General features: G+C 41.2%; 1 protein-coding gene and 2 pseudogenes across 2 annotated transcripts in view; 2 read left to right on the forward strand and 1 right to left on the reverse strand.

The window, feature by feature from the left end:
• Positions 1 to 24,013, reverse strand: part of TOR3A (torsin family 3 member A) — a 43,774-nt gene that overhangs the window by 3,412 nt on the left and 16,349 nt on the right. For both annotated transcript variants that reach the window (XM_033428170.2, XM_004269800.4), the window contains one exon: positions 340 to 464. In XM_033428170.2, the coding sequence (XP_033284061.1) occupies positions 340 to 464 (125 nt within the window). The remainder of the gene's footprint in view (positions 1 to 339; positions 465 to 24,013) is intronic.
• On the forward strand, positions 20,436 to 23,947 carry LOC117201298 (cytochrome c oxidase subunit 2-like; annotated as a pseudogene).
• On the forward strand, positions 22,383 to 23,947 carry LOC117201297 (ATP synthase subunit a-like; annotated as a pseudogene).

Consider the following 24,013-nt stretch of genomic DNA (forward strand, 5'->3'; position numbering starts at 1 on the left):
GTTTCATTGGATGGCAGAAAGCAGAAGGTGGAGTGACCCTACCTATCCAACTGGAGGCTGAGCCACTGAGGCTCTCACAGTGAGACTTTCTTCCTCAGGGTCTGCATACTCCATAGACCACTGCCTGTATGGCCACGGCCAACTACTCCCTTACAAAGGACTTTCAGAAAAGGACTTCAGCTTTCTTGGCACTTTTCTAGTGCCTATCTGAAGTTGACAACGAGATGATTATATGACGCATCCTCTGTGATCCTGAATGCCCTATCTCATGAGTACACCTTCTAGTACACACGCATCACCCTCCTCCTCCCCTCTCAACAGAGGCTGGGAGTCACTTACCTGTGGCTTCCACAATCCCAGCCTGGAGTTGGGGCTCCAAGTGCTCCATCCCAATTTCTTCCCGGGACCACCCAGCCTTAAGCAGGTTCAGGACTACCTCATTGATGATATTGCCCGCAAGGTTACTGAAAGAGACAAGCCCGGTTAACAGATTCTGTTGTTGATTTTTTTAAATTGAAGTAGAGTTGATTTACAATATTGGGTTAGTTTCAGATGAACAACAAAGTGATTTAGTTTTATATATATTTTTTCAGATTATTTTCCATTATAGGTGATTACAATATTGTTGGGAAAATTTTCCATTATAGGTGATTATAATATTGTTGTTGGGAATATCGTTCCCTCTGTTATACAGTAAATCCTTGTTGCTTATCTATTTTATATAGTATCTGTAAATCCCGTACCCCTAATTTATCACCCCCCCATTCCCCTTTGGTAACCAGAACTTTGTTTTCTACGTTTGTGGATCTATTTATGTTTTGTATATAGATTCATTTGTATTATTTTTTAGGTTCCATATATAAGTGATATCACATAATATTTATCTTTTTCTGACTTACTTCACTTAGTATGATATTCTCTAGGTCAATCCAGCAAAGGCAATATTTCTTTATTATGGCAGGTTAACATTCCATATTGTGTGTGTGTGTGTGTATACCACATCTTCTTAAACAAATTGTCTGTTGATAGGCATTTGGGTTGTTTCCATGTCTTGGCTATTGCAGAGTGCTGCTATGAAAACTGGGATGTTAAAGAACAGCACACTAGTGCTGCTAAAGAACACTGCATGTATCTTTCTTTTCAAATTAGAATTTTTATCATTTCTGGATATATGCTTAGGAGTGGGATTGCTGGATCACATGGTAGCTCTATTTTTAGTTTTCTGAGGAACCTCCACAGTTTTCCATAGTGGCTGCACCAATTTACATTCCCACCAACAGTGCAGGAACGTTCCCTTTTCTCTACACCCTCTCCAGCATTTATTATTTGTAGACTTTTAGATGACAGCCATTCTGACCAGTGTGAGGTGATACCTCATTGTGGTTTTTTTTTTTTTTAATTTATTTTTGGCTGCGTTGGGTCTTCGTTGCTGCATGCGGGCTTTCTCTAGTTGCGGCGAGCGGGGGCTACTCTTCATTGTGGTGCACGGGCTTCTCATTGCAGTGGCTTCTCTTGTTGTGGAGCATGGGCTCTAGGCCTGTGGGCTGATCAGTAGTTGTGGCGCACGGGCTTAGTCACTCTGCGGCATGTGGGATCTTCCCGGACCAGGGATCGAACCCGTGTCCCCTGCATTGGCAGGTGGGTTCTTAACCACTGAGCCACCTCATTGCTTGGAATTGTGAGGGGACAAGGGAAGTCCCCTCATTGTGGTTATGATTTACATTTCTCTAATAATTAGCAGTGTTGAGCATCTTTGGATGTGCCTGTTGGCCATCTGTATGTCTTTGGAGAAATGTCTATTTAGGTCTTCTGACCATTTTTTGATTTTTTTTTTTTTTTGATATTGAGTTGTATGAGCTGTCTGTATCTTCCGGAAATTAAGCCCTTGTTGGTTGCATTACAAATATATTCTCCCATTCCGTAGCAGGTTGTCTTTTCGTTTTGTTGATGGGTTCCTTTGCTGTGCAAAAGCTTTTAAGTTTGATTAGGTCCTATTTGTTTATTTTTGCTTTTATTTCTTTTGCCTTGGGAGACTGATCCAAGAAAATATCGCCACAACTTATGTCAGAAAATGTTTTGCCTATGTTCTCTTCAAGGAGTTTTATGGTGTCATGTCTTAGATTTCATTATTTTTTATTTGGCTTCCAAATGGATAAGCTGACCACTGAGCTAGATTTTACCTGAGGCCATGAGCCCCCAGCTAGAGAGGCTGGGGGGTTCCCTACTCAAGTTCAGCTGCTCAGCCAGACTTCCCCTGGCATCTATAGCTGGGGAAGCTGCTTATGACGACACTCTTCTACTTCCTGAAGCTGTGGCCCGACTCCTCCTCCTGCAGGAAGGCCTGCCAGGCAGGTCATCTGTGTACACGCAAGACCACAGTTGCATCAGCTGAGGCAAGACCTGCCCACTGCCAAGGGATTGCCCAATCCTGCATTCCTCACAGGAGGCAAAGGTGGGTTTACCTTTCCATGGGCTGCAGGACAGGCATCCAGGGTGAAAGGGAGAGGAAGAGGAGTCACTTGCTCAGCCCCAGGGGCACAGACTCCAGTGCCTTCCCCATTTCTGCCCAGAAAGCCACCTGACACTAAGTTTCTTGAGAGCATAAGCTTAGCCTGTTTGTGGTAACCCAGTGCCTAGCACCTATCAGGCGCTCAATAGTTATTAAATGTTTACTGAATAAATGGACATCTCTGCATGTTTATCTACACTATCTCCATCTCCCTTCTGAATTTCTTCCTCCACGTTACAGGCTTTATCTCACCCACCAATACATAACCTGGGCCCCTTTTCTATTCCAACCCCACCCCTAGTCTTCAGCTCCTCAGGCACCAACAATTACACCTTTAAACAGATGTTGCCTTCCCGGAACACTTCAATTCCCTTGCACAGCCTCCCAGGTTGCCTGCTGACTGGGAGGTCTGAAGGGATCAAGGGACAGAAGGCACCTCTAGAAACTAACTCTCTCCCCTGGCTCTGGGACAGGACGACATGAAATCTCACCACAGAGGAAAGAGGCTCAAAGACCTCTCCAGAACTGTGATCACAAAACCCAGCCTTAACTGCTAAGTCTTCCCTGAAGAACAGATACAAACTTGACTCTCTCTGAACCTTAGTTTCCTAATTTGTAAGATGAGAGCCTTGAAGCAGACAATTTAAGAAGCCCTCCTTAGGTCACCTTGGATTCAGTGGTCAGTCAAAAAATAGACACTTCTGTGAGCACCTGCTGTGTGCTGGGGTACAAGGCCTTTGATTCCATGAGTAACTGACATTTGTATAGTTCTCTGCATTTTTCAAAGCCCTTTCTATCCATTCTTTTTCTGACAGCAGCCCAAAGAGAACAGGCATTAATTACCCTCTTCACTTTACAGCTTCAACGGCAGAGGCCAGTAGCTCTGATCCCCAGAGTTCCACTGTGCCTGTCCTGCCCCATGACTCCATTCCCAGAGCCTTCTGTACTTGGTAGAAATGGGCAAAAGTAGTCAATGTTAGTAGTTAGTCAATGTTACTAACTACTAACCAAGTAGTTAGTTAGTACTTGGCCAGGGGCCCCAAATTCCTCAGGCCCAGATGAAGGACTGGCTGAGTGCTGGGGCAACTCTAGCCATAGCCCCACTACCCCCCCTGCTTCAGCTGCCACCTCCTCCTTTCCGCCATCCGACACCACCACTTTGCAGGGGGGCCAGCAGAGCTGCTAGGACTTCACTTCAAATAGCAGGTTTAGGATTTTTTTCAGGATTAAACCACTGGATTTGTTTACACCATCAATTTGAATCAGCTGTGCTTTTCTTTTAAATATAAGAGTCCTCACCACACAGGTAAGGTTATTGTAGAAATCAAGTCCAGAGACACCATCTTCCCCCACCTATCACTAGACTAGATGAAAACTTTGGGGTTTAGAGGTGCTGCTTTCTGGCTGCCCGAGGCAGGGGTGCAAGGTGCTGCACCGCACTGACAGCCTGGCTGGCCCACGGTCTCCAGACAGTCCACCCAGGCCTGTTGGGGACCACTGGCTCTCACAGGCTGGTCCCACACCGGGGCCACTGGAACTGGAAGCCATGTCCTTGCCTCTCAGTCACCAGTGTGCATCTTCCTCCCTAGGGGCTCAAAGGCTCCTTCAGGGCCAGTGCAGCCTCTGCATCCCCTGCCACAGTAGGCCCAAAGGGTAGCTTGTCCACAGTGGCTCTCTTCTTGGCCCTGCCTCCACTCTGCCAGTGTCTGCTCCTCAGGACCCCGTGGCCTCAGACAGTGCACAGATGCCGGGTCACTAGGGGGAAAGGGCAGGTGGTGGGACAGGGGCACTGCCAGCAGGTCAATGACCAAAATACTACAAACGCAAATATTTGCCTAGAGATAGCAGGGTCACCTGGGTCGCATTAGGAAATCCTGGCAACAGCAAGGGTGAGGTTTTCCAAGCTGAGAACTGGTAGGGAAGTCAGTGCCCTGGCACCTCGAGCCAAGCTGGGGAAAGGTCGGCCACAGCCACAAGGCAGAAGCAGGCTTGGCCTGGTAGGAGGAAGGAGGGAGGAAGGAGCCAGGCAGTGGAGGGGGGAAGAAGCCACGCACGAAGTCAAAGGATCCCTGCAATAGAAAGGGCGTCCTGAGGTAGCTGGGCACTAGGCTTCCTTCTGTTCTGAGAAAAGGACTCTGCCTGCAGGGATGGTTCCAGGGGTCCCCTGCCCCCACCCCCTGCCAGGGCTTGGGTGGTGAAGCCTTGGTGAACCAAGGTGATTCCTTATTTTGCCTCCTCTGCATTTTGGAGCCCCTACCTAATTCACTGCAACAGGAAGAGATCTGCACTTCTGGGCTACCTCAGAAGGTGATAAGTAGTATCACAGAATTTACTGTCCTTGCCTCCTAATTCTGATCACTCAAGTCATATCAGAAAGTCCTTCTCTGCTTTTCTCTGAAAATCACCTTTGGGGGCTCCCAAAGGCCCTCCTTTGCAATGCATTGTAGCGTCCCGTCAGCCTTATTTACAGACCAGGAAGGACTTGCCACTAACACACCAAAATCCCAACCCAGCAACAGTTTAAACTGGTTCCACCTTGTCTTGTGGGTCCACAGTGAACCAAGATCTGCCCTCCACAGCTCACTCCTTCACACATTCCAAGCCTGGATGAAAAGCCAGACCCCTTACTTCTCCTCACAGGGTGTACCCTAAAGCTGGGGGAAATCCCCTAGCAAGCATGTACTGGCCTGCGGGAGGCGGGTGACAGTGGGGAGGAGTGGTTTGGCTTCCACTGAGTGCAAGAAGCTGCTTGTGAAGCATTCAGGTTGGGCCAACAGGGACCCAAACTTGACTGCTAACAGACCTTAGGCAGGACTTTCTGTTGGAGCTGCCATAAAAAGATAGGATTGGACAGCTTGATTTCAAACTTAACTTTTTGCAAGCCATTTCTAGAGCCTGTGGCACACAGTAAGAGGGAACTCCTAGTGTGTACATTTCCAACTATATTACAAACTTTAGCAATCAAAGCAGTATGGTACTGGCATACAAACAGACACACAGATAAATGTAACAGAATAGACTCTGGAAATAAATCCATACATATATGGTTAATTAATTTACGACAGAGCTATAAGTATGCAATGGGGAAAGGACAGTCTCTTCAATAAATGGTACCGGGAAGCTACATGCAAAAGAATGAACTTAACCGCAAAAAAATGCTGGAACTGACCAAACAAGGTATCCTACAACCAAAGACAAAGAAGAAGCCACAATAAGACAGTAGGAGGGGCATAACTGTGATAAAATCAAATCCCATACCTGCTGGGTAGGCAACCCACAAACTAGAAAATAATTATATCACAGAAGTTCTCCCACAGGAGTGAAAGTTCTGAGCCTCACGTCAGGCTCCCCAACCTGGGGGTCTGGCAACAGGAGGAGGAGCCCCAAGAGAATCTGGCTTTGAAGGCCAGTGGGGTGTGAGCACAGGAATTTCACAGGACTAGGGGAAACAGAAACTCCACTCTTGGAGGGTGCACACAACGTCTCATGTGCATCAGGACCCAGGGAAAAAAGCAGTGACCTCCTAAGAGCCTAGACAAGACCTACTTGCTGGTATTGGAGGCTCTCCTGTGGAGGCAGGGGGCAGCTGTGGCTCATTGTGGAGACAAAGACAATGGTGGCAGTAGTTCTGGGGAGTGCTCATTGGCGTGAGCCCTGCTGGAGGCTGCTATTTTCTCACCAAGACCTGGTCCCACAACAGCCTTCAGGCTCCAGTGCTGGGACCTCAGGCCGAACAGGGCAGAAACACAGCCACACCCATCAACAGACAGGGTGCTTAAAGTCTTCCTGAGCATACAGCTACCTGCTAAACATACCCCTTGACATGGCCCTGCCCACCAGAGGGACAAGACCCAGCTCAACTGCAATCACAAAAAGTTAATACAAAACGAAAAGGCAGAGGAATGTGTCCCAGATGAAGAAACAAGATAAAACCCCAGAAGAACAACTGAATGAAGTAGATAGGCAATCCACCTGAAAAAGAATTCAGAGTAATGACAGTAAAGATGATCCAAGATCTCGGAAAAAGAATGGAAGCACAGATCTAGAAGATAACAAGAAATGTTTGTAACAAAGACCTAGAAGAACTAAAGAATAAGCAGACAGGGCTTCCCTGGTGGCGCAGTGGTTGAGAGTCTGCCTGCCAATGCAGGGGACACGGGTTCGAGCCCTGGTCTGGGAAGATCCCACATACCGCAGAGCAACTAGGCCCATGAGCCACAACTACTGAGCCTGCGCGTCTGGAGCCTGTGCTCCACAACAAGAGAGGCCGTGATAGTGAGAGGCCCACGCACCACAATGAAGAGTGGCCCCGCTTGCCGCAGCTAGAGAAAGCCTTCGCACAGAAACGACCCAACACAGCCAAAAATAAATAAATTAGTAAATTAAATAAAGAAAAAATCTGTTAAAAGGTGAGGAAGGCAATCCTCATAAAAGTAAAAAAAAAAAAAAAAGACATGAATACATAACTGAAATAAAAAATACACTACAAGGAATCAATAGCAGAATAACTAAGGCAGAAGAACGGATAAGTGAGCTGGAAGAATGGTGGGAATCACTGCCATGGAACAGAATAAGGAAAAAAGAATGAAAAGAAAAGAGGACAGTCTAGGATACCTCTGGGACAACATTAAATGCAACAACATTCACGTTATAGGAGTCCCAGAAGGAGAGAGAGAGAGGACCTGAGAAAATATCTGAAGAGATAATAGCTGAAAAATTCCCTAACATGGGAAAGAAACAGTCACCCAAGTCCAGGAAGCACAGAGTCCCAGGCAGGATAAATACAAGGAGGAACATGCCAAGACACACAGTAATTAAACTGACAAAAATTAAAGACAAAGAAAAAATACTAAAAGCAACAAGAGAAAAACAACAAATGACACATGAGGGAATTCCCATAAGGTTATCAGCTGATTTCTCAGCAGAAACTCTGCAGGCCAGAAGGGAGTGGCATGATGTATTTAAAGTGAAGAAAGGGAAGAACCTACAACCAAGAATACTCTACCCAGCAAGGCTCTCATTCAGATTCAATAGAGAAATCAAAAGTTTTACAAACGAGCAAAAGCTAAGAGAATTCAGCACCACCAGACCAGCTTTGCAGCTTCTCTAGGCAGAAAAGAAAAGGCCACAACTAGAAACAAGAAAATTATGAATGGAAAAGCTGACTGGAAAAGGTGAACATACAGTAAAGGTAGGAAATCACCCACACACAAATATGATATCGAAACCAGCAATCATGAGAAAAGGTGAGTACAAATGCAGGATATTGGAAATGCATTTGAAATTAAAAGACCAGCAACTTAAAACAATCTTGTTTATATATAGACTGTTATATCAAAACCTCATGGTAACCGCAAACTGAAAATCTACAATAGATACACAAAAGAAAAAGGAATCCAAAAACAACACTAATGTTAGTCATCAAATCACAAGAGAACAAGAGGAAAGGAAAGAAAAAAGACCTACAAAACGAATCCAGAACAATTAACAAAATGGCAATAAGAACATACATATCAATAATTACCATAGGACTTCCCTGGTGGCGAAGTGGTTAAGAATCCGCCTGCCAATGCAGGGGACACGAGTTCGAACCCTGGTCCAGGAAGATCCCACATGCCATGGAGCAGCTAAGCCTGTGTGCCACAACTACTGAGCCTGTGCTCTAGAGCCTGCGAGCCACAACTACAGAGTCTACGTGCTACAACTACTGAAGCCCGTGCGCCTAGAGCCTGTGCTCCACAAGAGAAGCCACCGCAATGAGAAGCCCGCGTACCGCGATGAAGAGTAGCCCCCACTCGCCACAGCTAGAGAAAGCCTGAGCACAGCAACAAAGACCCAACATAGCCAAAAATAAAAAATAAATAAATTTATTAAAAGGATTACCTTAAATGTAAATGGATTAAATGCTCCAACCGAAGTACACAGACTGGCTGAATGGATACAAAAACAAGACCTGTATATATGCTGTGTGTAAGAGACCCACTTCAGACCTAGAGACACATGCAGACTGAAAGTGAGGGGATGGAATAAGGTATTTCATGTAAATGTAAATCAAAAGAAAGCTGGAGGAGCAATACTCATATCAGACAAAATAGACTTTAAAATAAAGACTGTTATAAGAGACAAAGAAACTACATAATGATCAAGGGATCAATCCAAGAAGATAAAACAATTATAAATATATATGCAACTATATATTTGAGCACCTAGATACACAAAAGGAGCACCTCAATATATAAGGCAAATACTAAGAGCCATGAGAGGAGAAACTGACAGTAACATAGAAGAGTGGGGGACTTTAACACCCCATTTTCATCAATGGACAGATCATCCAGACAAAATCAATGAAGAAACATAGGCCTTAAATGATACATTAGACCAGGTGGACTTACTTGATATTTATAGAGCAATCCATCCAAAAACAGAAGAATACACATTTTTCTCAAGTGCACATGGAACATTCTCCAGGATTGATCACATGCTGGGCCACAAAGCAACCCTCGGTAAATTTAAGAAAACTGAAATAATATCAAGCATCTTTTCCAACCACAACACTGAGGTTAGAACTCTACAGGAAGAAAATGGTAAAAACACAAACACGTGGAGGCTAAACAGTATGCTATTAAACGACCAGTGGATCACTGAAGAAATCAAAGGGGAAATAAAAAAATACCTAGAGAAAAATGAAAATGAAAGCACGATGATCCAAAACCTAGGGGAGGCAGAAAAAGCAGTTCTAAGAGGGAAGTTTATAGCAGTACAATCTTACCTCAGGAAACAAGAAAAATCTCAAACAACCTAACTTTATACCTAAAGCACTAGAGAAAGAAGAACAAAACCCAAAGTTAGTGGAATGAAATAAATCATAAAGATCAGAGCAGAAGTAAATGAAAGACAAAGAAAACAATAGAAAAGATCAATGAAACTAAAAGCTGGTTCTTAGAAAAGATAAACAAAATTGATAAAACTTTAGCTAGACTCATCAAGAAAAAAAGGGAGAGGGCTCAAATCAATGAAATTAGAAATGAAAAAGAAGTTGCAACAGACAACAGAGAAATACAAAGGATCATAAGAGACTACTACGAATAACTATATGCCAATAAAATGGAAAACTTAGAAGAAATAGGCAAATTCTTAGAAAGGTACAATCTCCCAAGACTGACCCAGGAAGAAACAGAAAATATGAACACATCAATCACAAGTACTGAAATTGAAACTGTGATTAAAAAACTCCCAACAAGCAAAAGTCCAGAACCAGATGGCTTCACAGACGAATTCTATCAAACATTTAGAGAAGAGTTAACACCTATCTTTCTGAAACTATTCCAAAACAATTGCAGAGGAACGAACACTCCTAAATTCATTGTGAGGCCCCACCACTCTGATAGGAAAACCAGACAAAGATACCACAAAAAAAGAAAGTTACAGGCCAATATCACTGTTAAACATAGACACAAAAATCCTCAACAAAATACTAGCAAACCGAACCCAACAATACATTAAGAGGATCATATACCATGATCAAGTGGGATTTTACCCCAGGGATGCAAGGATTTTTCAACATCTGCAAATCAAAAAATTCTTCAACAAATTGAATTATAAAAACCATATGATCATCTTGAAGATGGCAGAGTAGGACGTGTGCTCACTCCCTCTTGGAAGAACACCAGAATCACAATTAAATGCTGAACAATCACTGACAGGAAGACACTGGAACTCACCAAAAAAGATATCCCATAAGCAAAGACAAAGGAGAAGCCACAATAAGAAGGTAGGAGGGGCGCAATCACGATAAAATCAACTCCCGTAACCGCTGGGTGGGTGACTCACAAATGGGAGATCAATTATACCACAGAAGTCCACCCACTGGAGTGAAGGTTCTGAGCCCCACGTCAACCTGGGGGTCCGGCAACAGGAGGAGGAATTCCCAGAGAATCAGACTTTCAAGACTAGCGAGGTTTGATTGCAGGACTTTGAAAGGACTGGGGGAAACAGAGACTCCATTCTTGGAGGGCACACACAAAGCAGTGTGCACATCAGGACCCAAGGGAAGGAGCAGTGACTCCATAGGAAACTGAACCAGACCTACCTGCATGTTGGAGGGTCTCCTGCAGAGGCAGGGGCTGGCTGTGGCTCACTGCAGGGACAAGGACACTGGCAGCAGAAGTTCTGGGAAGTACTCCTTGGAGTCCACCAAAGAGTCCACCATTAGCCCCACCAAAGAGGCCGTAGGCTCCAGTGCTGGGTTGTCTCGGCCCAAACAACCAACAGGGAGGGAACTCAGCCCCACCCATCAGCACACAAGCGGATTAAAGTTTTACTGAGCTCTGCCCACCAGAGTAACATCCAGCTCTACCCATCACCAGTCCCTCCCATTAGGAAGCTTGTACAAGCCTCTTAGATAGCCTCATCTACCAGAGAGCTGACAGCAGAAGCAAGAAGAACTACAATCCTGCAGCCTGTAGAACGAAAACCACATTCACAGAAAGACAGACAAAATGAAAAGGCAGAGGACTATGTACCAGATGAAGGAACAAGATAAAACCCCAGAAAAACAACTAAACCAAGTGGACATAGGCAACCTTCCAGAAAAAGAATTCAGAATAATGATAGTGAAAATGATCCAGGATCTCGGAAAAAGAATGGAGACAAAGATCAAGAAGATGCAAGAAATGTTTAACAAAGACCTAGAAGAATTAAAGAACAAATAAACAGAGAAGAACAATACAATAACTGAAATGAAAAATACACTAGAAGGAATCAATAGCAGAATAGAAGAATGGATAAGGGACCTGGAAGACAGAATAGTGGAATTCACTGCTGTGGAACAGAATAAAGAAAAAGAATGAAAAGAAATGACAACCTAAGAGACCTCTGGGACAACATTAAATGCAACAACGTTCGCATTATAGGGGTCCCAGAGGAGAAAAAAGAAAGGACCGGAAAAAATATTTGAAGAGATTATAGTCGAAAACTTAACCTAACATGGGAGAGGAAACAGTAAACCAAGTCCAGGAACACAGAGTCCCAGGCAGGATAAACCCAAGGAGAAACATGCTGAGACATGTAGTAATCAAATTGACAAAAATTAAAGACAAAGAAAAATTATTAAAAGCAACAAGGGAAAAATGACAAATAATGTACAAAGGAACTCCCATAAGGTTAACAGCTGACTTCTTACCAGAAACTCAACAAGCCAGAAGGGAGTGGCATGATATATTTAAAGTGATGAAAGGGAAGAACCTACAACCAAGATTACTCTACCCAGCAAGGATCTCAATCAGGTTCGATGGAGAAATCAGAAGTTTTACAGACAAGCAAAAGCTAAGAGAATTCAGCACCTCCAAATCAGCTCTACAACAAATGCTAGAGGAACTTCTCAAAGTGGGAAACACAAGAGAAGAAAAAGACCTACAAAAACAAACCAGAGCAATTAAGAAAATGGTAAGAGGAACATACATATCGATAATTACCTTAAATGTGAATGGATTACATACTCCAACCAAAAGACACAGGCTTGCCAAATGGATACAAAAACAAGACCCATATATGCTGTCTACAAGAGACCCACTTCAGACCTCGGGACACATACAGACTGAAAGTGAGGGGATGGAAAAAGATATTCCATGCAAATGGAAATCAAAAGAAAGCTGGAGTAGCTATACTCATATCAGATAAAATGACTTTAAAATAAAGAATGTTACAAGAGACAAGGAAGGACACTACATAATGATCAAGGGATCAATCCAAGAAGATAGAACAATTATAAATATATATGAACCCAACAGAGGAGCACCTCAATAAATAAGGCAATGGCTAAGAACTATAACAGAGGAAATCGAGAGTAACACAATAATAATGGGGGACTTTATTGCCTCACACCAATGGACAGATCATCCAGACAGAAAATTAATAAGGAAACACAAGCTTTAAATGAGACAACAGACCAGATAGATTTAATTGATGTTTATAGGACATTCCATCAGAAAACAGCAGATTACACTTTCTTCTCAAGTGCACATGGAACATTCTCCAGGATAGATCACGTCTTGGGGCACAAATCAAGCCTCAGTAAATTTAAGAAAATTGAAATCATACCAAGTGTCTTTTCTGACCACAACGCTATGAGATTAGAAATAAATTACAGGGAAAAAAATGTAAAAAACAAACACATGGAGGCTAAACAATACATTACTAAATAACCAAGAGATCACTGAACAAATCAAAGAGGAAATCAAAAAATTCCTAGAGACAAATAACAATGAAAACACAATGATCCACAACCTATGGATGCAGCAAAAGCAGTTCTAAGAGGGAAGTTTATAGCAATACAAGCCTACCTCAAGAAAGAAGAAAAATCTCAAACAATCTAACCTTACACCTAAAGGAACTAGATAAAGAAGAACAAACAAAACCCAAAGTCAGTAGAAGGAAAGAAATCATAAATATCAGAGCAGAAATAAATGAAATAGAAACAATAAATGAAATAGCAAAGATCAATAAAACTAAAAGCTGGTTCTTTGAGAAGATAAACAAAATTGATAAACCTTTAACCAGACTCCAAGAAAAACAGGGAGAGGACTCAAATCAATAAAATTAGAAATGAAAAAGGAGAAGTTACAACAGACACCGCAGAAATACAAAGCATCCTAAGAGACTACTACAAGCAACTCTATGCCAATAAAATAGATAACCTGGAAGAAATGGACAAATTCCTGAAAGGTATAACCTTCCAAGACTGAACCAGGAAGAAACAGAAAATATGAACAGACCAATCACATGTAATGAAATTGAAACTGTGATTAAAAATCTTCCACCAGGGGCTTCCCTGGTGGCGCAGTGGTTGAGTATCTGCCTGCTAATGCAGGGGACACGGGTTCGAGCCCTGGTCTGGGAAGATCCCACATGCCGCGGAGCAACTAGGCCCGTGAGCCACAACTACTGAGCCTGCACGTCTGGAGCCTGTGCTCCGCAATAAGAGAGGCCGCGATAGTGAGAGGCCTGCGCACCGTGATGAAGAATGGCCCCTGCTTGCCACAACTAAAGAAAGCCCTCACACAGAAACGAAGACGCAACACAGCAAAAATAAATAAATTAATTAATAAACTCCTAAAAAAAAAAAATTTTCCAACAAACAAAAGTCCAGGACCAGATGGCTTCACAGGTGAATTCTATCAACCATTTAGAAAAGACCTAACAACCCATCCTTCTCAAACTCCTCCAAAAAATTGCAGAGGAAGGGACACTCCCAAACTCATTCTACGAGGCCACCATCATCCTGATACCAAAACCAGACAAAGATACTACAAAAAAGAAAATTACAGACCAATATCACTGATGAATATAGTTGCAAAAATCCTCAACAAAATACTAGCAAACAGAATCCAACAACACATTAAAAGGATCATACACCATGATAAGTGGGATTTATCCCAGGGATGCAAGGATTCTTCAATATACACAAATCAATCAATGTGATACACCATATTAACCAACTGAAGAATAAAAGCCATATGATCATCTCAATAGAGCAGAAAAAGCTTTTGACAAAATTCAACATCCATTTATGATAAAAACTCTCCAGAAAGGGGGCATAGAGGGAACCTACCTCAACATAATAAAGGCCATATACAACAAACCCACGGCAAACATCATTCTTAGGTGAAAAACTGAAAGCATTTCCTCTAAGATCAGGAACAAGACAAGGATGTCAACTCTTGCCACTATTATTCAACATAGTTTTGGAAGTCCTAGCTACAGCAATCAGAGAAGAAAAATAAAAGGAATCCAAATTGAAAAGAAGCAAAACTGTCACTGTTTGCAGATGACATGGTACTATACATAGAGAATCCTAAAGATGCCACCAGAAAACTACTGGAGCTAATCAATGAATTTGGTAAAGTTGCAGGATACAATATTAATGCACAGAAATAGCTTGCACACCTATACACTAACAACGAAAGATCAGAAAGAGAAATTAAGGAAACAATCCCATTCAACACTGCAACAAAAAGAATAAAATACCTAGGAATAAACCAACCTAGGGAGGTAAAAGACCTGTACTCAGAAAACTGTAAGACACTGATGAAAGAAATCAAAGATGACACAGATGGAAAAATATATCATGTTCTTGGATTGGAAGACTCAATATTGTGAAAATGACTATCCTACCCAAAACAATGTACAGATTCAGTGCAATCCCTATCAAATTACCAGTGGCATTTCTTACGGAACTAGAACAAAACGTCTTTAAATTTGCATGGAGACACAAAAGACCCCAAATAGCCAAAGCAATCTTGAGGGGAAAAAATGGAGCTGGAGGAATCAGACTTTGACTTTAGACTATATGACGAAGCTACAGTAATCAAGACAATATGGTATTGGCACAAAGACAGAAATACAGATCAGTGGAACAGGATAGAAAGCCCAGAGATAAACCCACACACTTATGGTCAACTAATCTATGACAAAGGAGGCAAGGATATACAATGGAGAAAACACAGTCTCTTCAACAAATGGTGCTGGGAAAACTGGACAGCTATATGTAAAAGAATGAAATTAGAACACTCCCTAACACCATACACAAAAATAAACTCAAAATGGATTAAAGACCTAAATGTAAGATTGGACTCCATAAAACTCTCAGAGGAAAACATAGGAATAACACTCTTTGACGTAACTCACAGCAAGATCTTTTTTGACCCATCTCCTAGAGTAATGGAAATAAGAACAAAAATAAACAAATGGGACCTAATGAAACTTAAAAGCTTTTGCACAGCAAAGGGAACTATAAACAAGACGAAAAGGCAACCCTCAGAATGGGAGAAAATATTGCAAATGAAATCAATGGACAAATGATTCATCTCCAAAATATATGAACAGCTCATGCAGCTCAATATTAAAAAAACAAAAAATCCAAAAATGGGCAGAAGACCTAAATAGACATTTTTTCAAAGAAGACAGACAGATGGCCAAGAGGCACATGAAAAGCTGCTCAACAGCACTAATTATTAGAGAAATGCAAATCAAAACTACAATGAGGTATCACCTCACACTAGTTAGAACAGGCATCATCAGAAATCTACAAACAACAAATGCTGGAGAGGGTGTGGAGAAAAGGGAACCCTCTTGCACTGTTGGTGGGAATGTAAATTGATACAGCCACGCTGGAGAACAGTATGGCGGTTCCTTAAAAAACTAAAAATAGAATTACCATATGACCCAGCAATCCCACTACTGGGCATATACCCAGAGAAAACCATAATTCAAAAAGCCACATGCACCCCGATGTTCACTGCAGCACTATTTACAATAGCCAGGTCATGGAATCAAGCTAAATGCCCATGGGCAGATGAATGGATAAAGAAGATGTGGTACATATATACAATGGAATATTACTCAGCCATAAAAAGGAATGGAACTGGGTCATTTATAGAGATGTGGATGGACCTAGAGACTGTCACACAGAGTGAAGTAAGTCAGAAAGAGAAAAACAAATATTGTATATTAACGCATATATATGGAATCTAGAGAAATGGTACAGATGAACCTGTTTGCAAGGCAGAAACAGAGACATAGAAGTAGAGAACAAACGTACAGACACCAAGGGGGGAAAGCAGTGGCGGGGTGGGGTGGGGTGGTATGAATTGGGAGATTGAGATTGACATATATACACTAATATGTATAAAATAGATAACACGGGGTCTACTCTTCGTTGCAGTGTGCGGTCTTCTCATTGCAGTGGCTTGTCTTGTTGTGGAGCACGGGCTCTAGGTGCTTCAGTAGCTATGGCACATGGGCTCAGTCGTTGTGGCTCGCGGGCTCTAGAGCGCAGGCTCAGTAGTTGTGGCGCACGGGCTTAGTTGCTCCGTGGCATGTGGGATCTTCCCAGACCAGGGCTCGACCCCATGTCCCCTGCATTGTCAGGCGAATTCTTAACCACTGCACCACCAGGGAAGCCCCCTCATTTTTGCCACTTTTATTCAACATAGGTTTTGGAAGTTCTAACCATGGCAATCAGAGAAGAAAAAGATATAAAAAGAAAAGGAATTCAAATTGGAAAAGAAGTAAAACCATCACTGTTTGCAGATTACATGATACGATACACAGAAAATCCTAAAGATGCTACCAGAAAACTACTAGAGCTCATCTGAATTTGGTAAAGTGACAGGATACAAAATTAATACACAGAAGTCTGTTGCATTTCTATACACTAACAACAAAAGATCAGAAAGGGAAATTAAAGAAACAATCCCATTTACCACTGCATCAAAAAGAATAAAATACCTAGGAATAAACCTACTTAAGGAGCCAAAAGACCTGTACTCCAAAAACTGTAAGACACTGATAAAGAAATCAAAGATGACACAAACATATGTAAAGATATACCATGTTCTTATATTAGAAGGATCAATATTGTCAAAATGACTATACTACCCATGGCAATCTACAGATGCAATGCAACCCCTATTGCATTATTGTACCAATGGCATTTTTCCACAGAAATAGAACAAAAAATGTTATAATTTGTATGGAGACACAGAAGACCCCAAACAGCCAAAGCAATCTTAAGAAAGAATAACAGAACTGGAGGAATCAGTTCCTCCAGCCTTCAGACTATACTACAAAGCTACAGTCATCAAAACAGTACGGTACTGGCACAAAAACAAATATAGATCAATGTAACAGGATAGAAAGCCCAGAGATAAACCCATGCACCTAAATGTCCATTAACAGAGGAATGGATAAAGAAGATGTGGTACATATATATAAAGAATGAAATATATATAAATAAAATATATATAAAGAATGAAATAATGGATGGACCTGGAGATTATCATACTAAGTGAAGACAGAGAAAGACAAATATCATATGATATCACTTATATGTGGAATCAAAAAAAATGATGCAAATGAACTTATTACAAAACAGAAACAGATTCATAGACTTAGAAAATAAACTTATGGTTACCAAAGGAGAAAGGTGGGGGGGGGGAGGATAAACTGGGAGTTTGGGATTGATATATACACACTACTATATTTAAAATAGATAACCAACAAGGACCTATCGTATAGCACAAGGTACTATGCTCAATATTGTGTAATAACCTAAAGGGAAAAGAATTTGAAAAAGAACAGATACATGTATATGTATAATGAATCACTTTGCTGTACACCTGAAACTAACACAAAATAATCAACTATACTCCAAGGAGCCTTAAAGCTCCTTCACTCTATCTACACTAAACACTACACAAAAAAAACTATGATTACTCTTCCCTTCATGACCACTAGCCATAATATGATTTATTTCCACCTTAGCAGAAACTAACCGAGCCCCTTTCGACCTTACAGAAGGAGAATCAGAACTCGTATCTGGCTTTAATGTAGAATATGCAGCAGGCCCTTTCGCCCTATTCTTCCTAGCAGAATATGCTAACATTATCATAATAAATATATTCACAACTATCTTATTTCTAGGAGCATTCCACGACCCCTACATACCAGAACTATGCACAACAAACCTAATCATCAAATCGCTACTATTAACAATATCCTTCCTATGAATCCGAGCATCCTACCCCCGATTCCGATATGACCAACTAATACACCTCCTCTGAAAAAATTTCCTCCCACTGACACTAGCTCTCTGCATATGACACATCTCACTGCCCATTATAACAGCAGGCATCCCACCCCAAACATAAAATAAGAAATATGTCTGACAAAAGAATTACTTTGATAGAGTAAATAATAGAGGTTTGAGTCCTCTTATTTCTATAATAATAGGAATCGAACCTACCCTTAAGAATTCAAAATTCTCCGTGCTACCACACTACACCATAATCTATAGTAAGGTCAGCTAAATAAGCTACCGGGCCCATACCCCGGAAATGTTGGTTCATATCCTTCCCATACTAATTAACCCATTCGTCTCTATCACCCTACTAACAACCATCATCCTAAGCACAACAATTGTAACCATTAGCTCCCATTGACTGTTCGCCTGAATTGGACTAGAAATAAATATGATAGCCATCATTCCTATCATAATAAAAAAACCTAATCCTCGAGCCACAGAAGCCTCAGCCAAATACTTTCTAACACAAGCCACAGCATCCTCATTACTTATACTAGCAATTATTATTAACCTAATACACTCCAGCCAATGAACCATCATAAAATTATTCGACCCAACAGCATCCATTCTAATAACAATAGCTTTAGCCATTAAACTAGGATTATCCCCTTTTCACTTTTGAGTACCAGAAGTTACACAAGGTGTTCCCCTAAGCACAGGACTAATCCTACTTACGTGACAAAAACTCGCACCCATCTCAATCCTTTATCAAATTTCACCATCAATCAATCTACACCTAATAATTACTATATCCTTCCTATCAATTCTAATCGGAGGCTGAGGTGGACTAAACCAAACACAACTCCGAAAAATCATAGCCTATTCATCAATTGCTCACATAGGATGAATAACCGCTATTTTATTATACAACCCAGCCCTCACCCTAATAAATCTATTAATTTACATTGTAATAACCTTCACCATATTTATACTACTTATTCAAAACTCCACTACCACCACACTACTACTATCCCAAACATGAAATACAATACCTGTTATAACAACCTTTACTATGCTTACCCTACTCTCCATAGGAGGACTTCCTCCACTCACAGGCTTTATACCCAAATGAATGATTATTCAAGAACTAACAAAAAACGACACCCTCATCCTACCCACCCTCATAGCCATCACAGCTCTACTCAACCTATATTTCTATATACGCCTTACCTACTCCACAGCATTAACCCTGTTCCCCTCTACCAACAACATAAAAATAAAATGACAATTCCACTCCACAAAACAAATAACCCTTTTACCAACAGCAATCGTACTATCCACAATACTCCTACCTCTTACACCAGCACTCTTTATCCTACTATAGGGGTTTAGCTTAAATAAGACCAAGAGCCTTCAAAGCCCTAAGCAAGTATAATTTTACTTAACCCCTGCCCAATAAGGATTGCAAGACCATATCTCACATCAATTGAATGCAAATCAAACACTTTAATTAAGCTAAATCCTCACTAGATTGGAGGCATACATCTCCCACGAACTTTTAGTTAACAGCTAAATACCCTAATAAACTGGCTTCAATCTACTCCCGCCGCGAGAAAGCGGGAGATGTCCCAGCAGGATTGAAGCTGCTTCTTTGAATTTGCAATTCAAAATGATTATTCACCACAGGACTTGGCAAAAAGAGGACTTTACCCCTGTCTTTAGATTTAGTAGTCTAATGCCTACTCGGCCATTAGATTTAGTAGTCTAATGCCTACTCGGCCATTTTACCTATGTTCATAAACCGATGACTATTCTCTACCAATCACAAAGACATTGGTACTCTGTATTTACTATTTGGCGCCTGGGCAGGAATAGTGGGTACTGGTCTAAGCTTGTTGATTCGTGCTGAATTAGGTCAACCTGGCACACTTATCGGAGACGACCAACTTTATAATGTTCTAGTAACAGCTCACGCCTTCGTAATAATTTTCTTTATGGTTATACCTATCATAATTGGGGGATTTGGAAACTGACTAGTTCCCTTGATAATTGGAGCCCCTGACATAGCATTCCCTCGTCTAAACAACATAAGCTTCTGACTACTTCCCCCTTCCTTTCTACTACTGATAGCATCTTCAATAATTGAAGCCGGCGCAGGAACAGGCTGAACTGTATATCCTCCTCTAGCCGGAAATCTAGCACACGCAGGAGCCTCAGTAGACCTTACTATTTTCTCTCTACATTTAGCCGGTGTATCTTCAATCCTTGGGGCTATTAACTTCATTACAACTATTATTAATATAAAACCACCCGCTATAACCCAATACCAAACACCTCTCTTCGTCTGATCAGTCTTGGTCACAGCAGTCTTACTCTTACTATCACTACCCGTCTTAGCAGCCGGAATTACTATACTATTAACCAATCGAAACCTAAACACAACCTTTTTCGACCCAGCAGGAGGAGGGGACCCAATCCTGTATCAACACCTATTCTGATTTTTTGGCCATCCCGAAGTATATATTCTAATTCTGCCCGGCTTCGGAATAATTTCACATATCGTTACCTATTATTCGGGGAAAAAAGAACCTTTCGGGTATATGGGAATAGTATGAGCTATAGTTTCTATTGGTTTCCTGGGTTTTATTGTATGAGCTCATCATATATTTACAGTTGGAATAGACGTAGATACACGAGCATACTTTACATCAGCCACTATAATTATTGCAATTCCTACAGGAGTAAAAGTCTTCAGCTGACTGGCAACACTTCACGGAGGAAGTATTAAATGATCTCCCGCCCTAATATGAGCTTTAGGCTTTATTTTCTTATTCACAGTAGGAGGTTTAACCGGTATTATCCTGGCTAACTCATCCCTAGACATCATTCTCCACGACACCTATTATGTGGTTGCCCATTTTCACTACGTGCTTTCAATAGGAGCTCTCTTTGCCATTATAGGAGGTTTCGTCCACTGATTTCCACTATTTTCAGGCTATACACTTAACCCAACATGAACAAAAATCCAATTCATAATTATATTCGTAGGTGTAAATATAACATTCTTCCCACAACACTTCCTAGGCCTATCTGGAATACCTCGCTGATACTCCGACTATCCAGATGCCTACACAACATGAAATACCATCTCATCAATAGGCTCCTTTATCTCACTGACAGCAGTCATACTGATAATCTTCATTATCTGAGAAGCATTCGCATCTAAACGGGGAAGTATTAGCAGTAGACCTCACCTCCACAAACCTTGAATGACTAAACGGATGTCCTCCACCATACCACACATTTGAGGAACCGGTATATGTCAACCTAAAATATTCAAGAAAGGAAGGAATCGAACCCCCTCTAATCGGTTTCAAGCCAACATCATAACCATTATGTCTTTCTTTATGAGCGAGATATTAGTAAAGTCTTACGTAACTTTGTCAAAGTTAAATCACAAGTGAAAATCCTGTATATCTCCATGGCATACCCCTTCCAACTAGGCTTACAAGACGCAGCATCACCTGTTATAGAAGAACTCCTACAGTTTCATGACCATGCATTAATGATTGTTTTCCTAATTAGCTCCCTAGTCCTCTATATTATTACACTGATACTTACAACCAAATTAACACACACTAGTACAATAGACGCTCAAGAAGTAGAAACTATTTGAACTGTCCTCCCAGCCGTTATCTTAATTATAATCGCCCTACCTTCTCTACGAATTCTCTACATAATAGAAGAAATTAACAATCCCTCCCTTACCGTAAAAACAATAGGACATCAATGATATTGAAGCTATGAATATACTGACTACGAAGACCTAAATTTTGACTCATACATGATTCCAACCTCGGACCTAAAACCAGGAGAACTACAATTGCTAGAAGTAGATAATCGAATGGTCCTACCCATACAAATAACAATCCGAATACTAGTTTCCTCAGAAGATGTACTACACTCGTGAGCTGTTCCTTCCCTAGGTCTAAAAACAGATGCAATTCCTGGACGCCTAAACCAAACAACCCTAATATCAACACAACCTGGCCTGTTCTATGGACAATGTTCAGAAATCTGTGGCTCAAATCACAGCTTTATGCCAATCGTTCTCGAATTAGTACCCTTAGAGAACTTTGAAAAATGATCTGCATCCATATTATAATTTCATTAAGAAGCTAAACTAGCGTTAACCTTTTAAGTTAAAGATTGAGAGTTATAAACTCCCCTTAATGATATGCCACAACTAGATACATCAACATGACTCCTTACCATTCTATGATCTTTACCCTCTTCACATTACTTCAACTAAAAATCTCAAAGCATTTTATTCTCTTTCCCCCAAACCAATGTGCACTAAATTACAAAAACAACAAACCCCTTGAAATCACACATGAACGAAAATCTATTTGCCCCTTTCATAATCCCGATTATACTAGGTATTCCTATCACTACTCTAATTATTATATTTCCCACCATACTATTCCCAACACCAAATCGATTAATCAATAACCGTATAATCGCTATCCAACAATGACTAACCAAACTCACATCAAAGCAACTGATAGTTACACATAGCCTCAAAGGACAAACCTGATCTCTAATACTTATCTCACTTTTCCTATTCATCGCTTCCACAAATCTTCTTGGAATATTACCCCACTCATTTACACCTACTACTCAACTCTCTATAAATTTAGGCATAGCTATTCCATTATGAGCTGGCACTGTCATTATCGGTTTCCGTAACAAGACAAAAATATCCCTAGCCCACCTTTTACCACTAGGCACACCCACCTTCCTAATCCCTATATTAGTGATAATCGAAACTATTAGCCTATTTATTCAACCTTTAGCTCTAGCAGTACGGCTAACAGCTAACATTACAGCAGGTCACCTATTACTACACCTAATCGGAAGTGCAACTCTTGCATTAATAAATATTAGTCTATTCACAGCCCTCATCACATTTACCATCCTCACTCTATTAGTCATCCTCGAATTCGCCGTAGCCCTAATCCAAGCCTACGTATTCACCTTACTAGTGAGCCTATACTTGCAGGACAATACATAATGACCCACCAAACCCACTCATATCATATAGTAAACCCCAGTCCTTGACCACTTACAGGAGCTCTCTCAGCATTTCTTACAACATCAGGCCTAATCATATGATTCCACTTCAACTCAATAATCTTACTGACTTTAAGCTTTTTGACAAATACCCTAACAATATACCAATGATGACGAGATATTGTCCGAGAAAGCACCTTCCAAGGCCACCACACACCAACCGTTCAAAAAGGACTTTGATATGGTATAATCTTATTTATCTTATCAGAAGTCCTATCCTTTACAGGCTTCTTCTGAGCCTTGTACCATTCAAGCCTCGCCCCTACTCCCGAACTAGGAGGCTCCTGACCACCAACGGGTATCCACCCTCTAAATCCACTAGAAGTCCCACTCCTCAATACCTCCGTACTATTAGCTTCCGGTGTATCTATCACTTGAGCCCATCATAGTCTCATAGAAGGCGACCGCAAACATATACTCCAAGCTCTTCTCATCACAGTCATACTTGGCCTCTATTTCACCCTACTTCAAGCATCAGAATACTATGAAGCCCCATTTACAATCTCAGACGGAGTCTATAGCTCTACCTTCTTCGTAGCCACAGGCTTCCACGGACTACACGTCATCATCGGATCCACTTTCCTTATCGTCTGCTTTATACGCCAAATAATATTCCACTTTACATCAAATCACCACTTTGGCTTTGAAGCCGCTGCTTGATACTGACATTTCGTAGACGTCGTATGATTATTCCTCTATGTATCAATCTATTGATGAGGTTCATAGTCCTTTTAGTATTAACAAGTACAACTGACTTCCAATCAGTTAGTTTCGGTACATCCCGAAAAAGA

This window comes from Orcinus orca, chromosome 1, assembly GCF_937001465.1.
Source record: "Orcinus orca chromosome 1, mOrcOrc1.1, whole genome shotgun sequence".
Classification (NCBI taxonomy): domain Eukaryota; kingdom Metazoa; phylum Chordata; class Mammalia; order Artiodactyla; family Delphinidae; genus Orcinus; species Orcinus orca.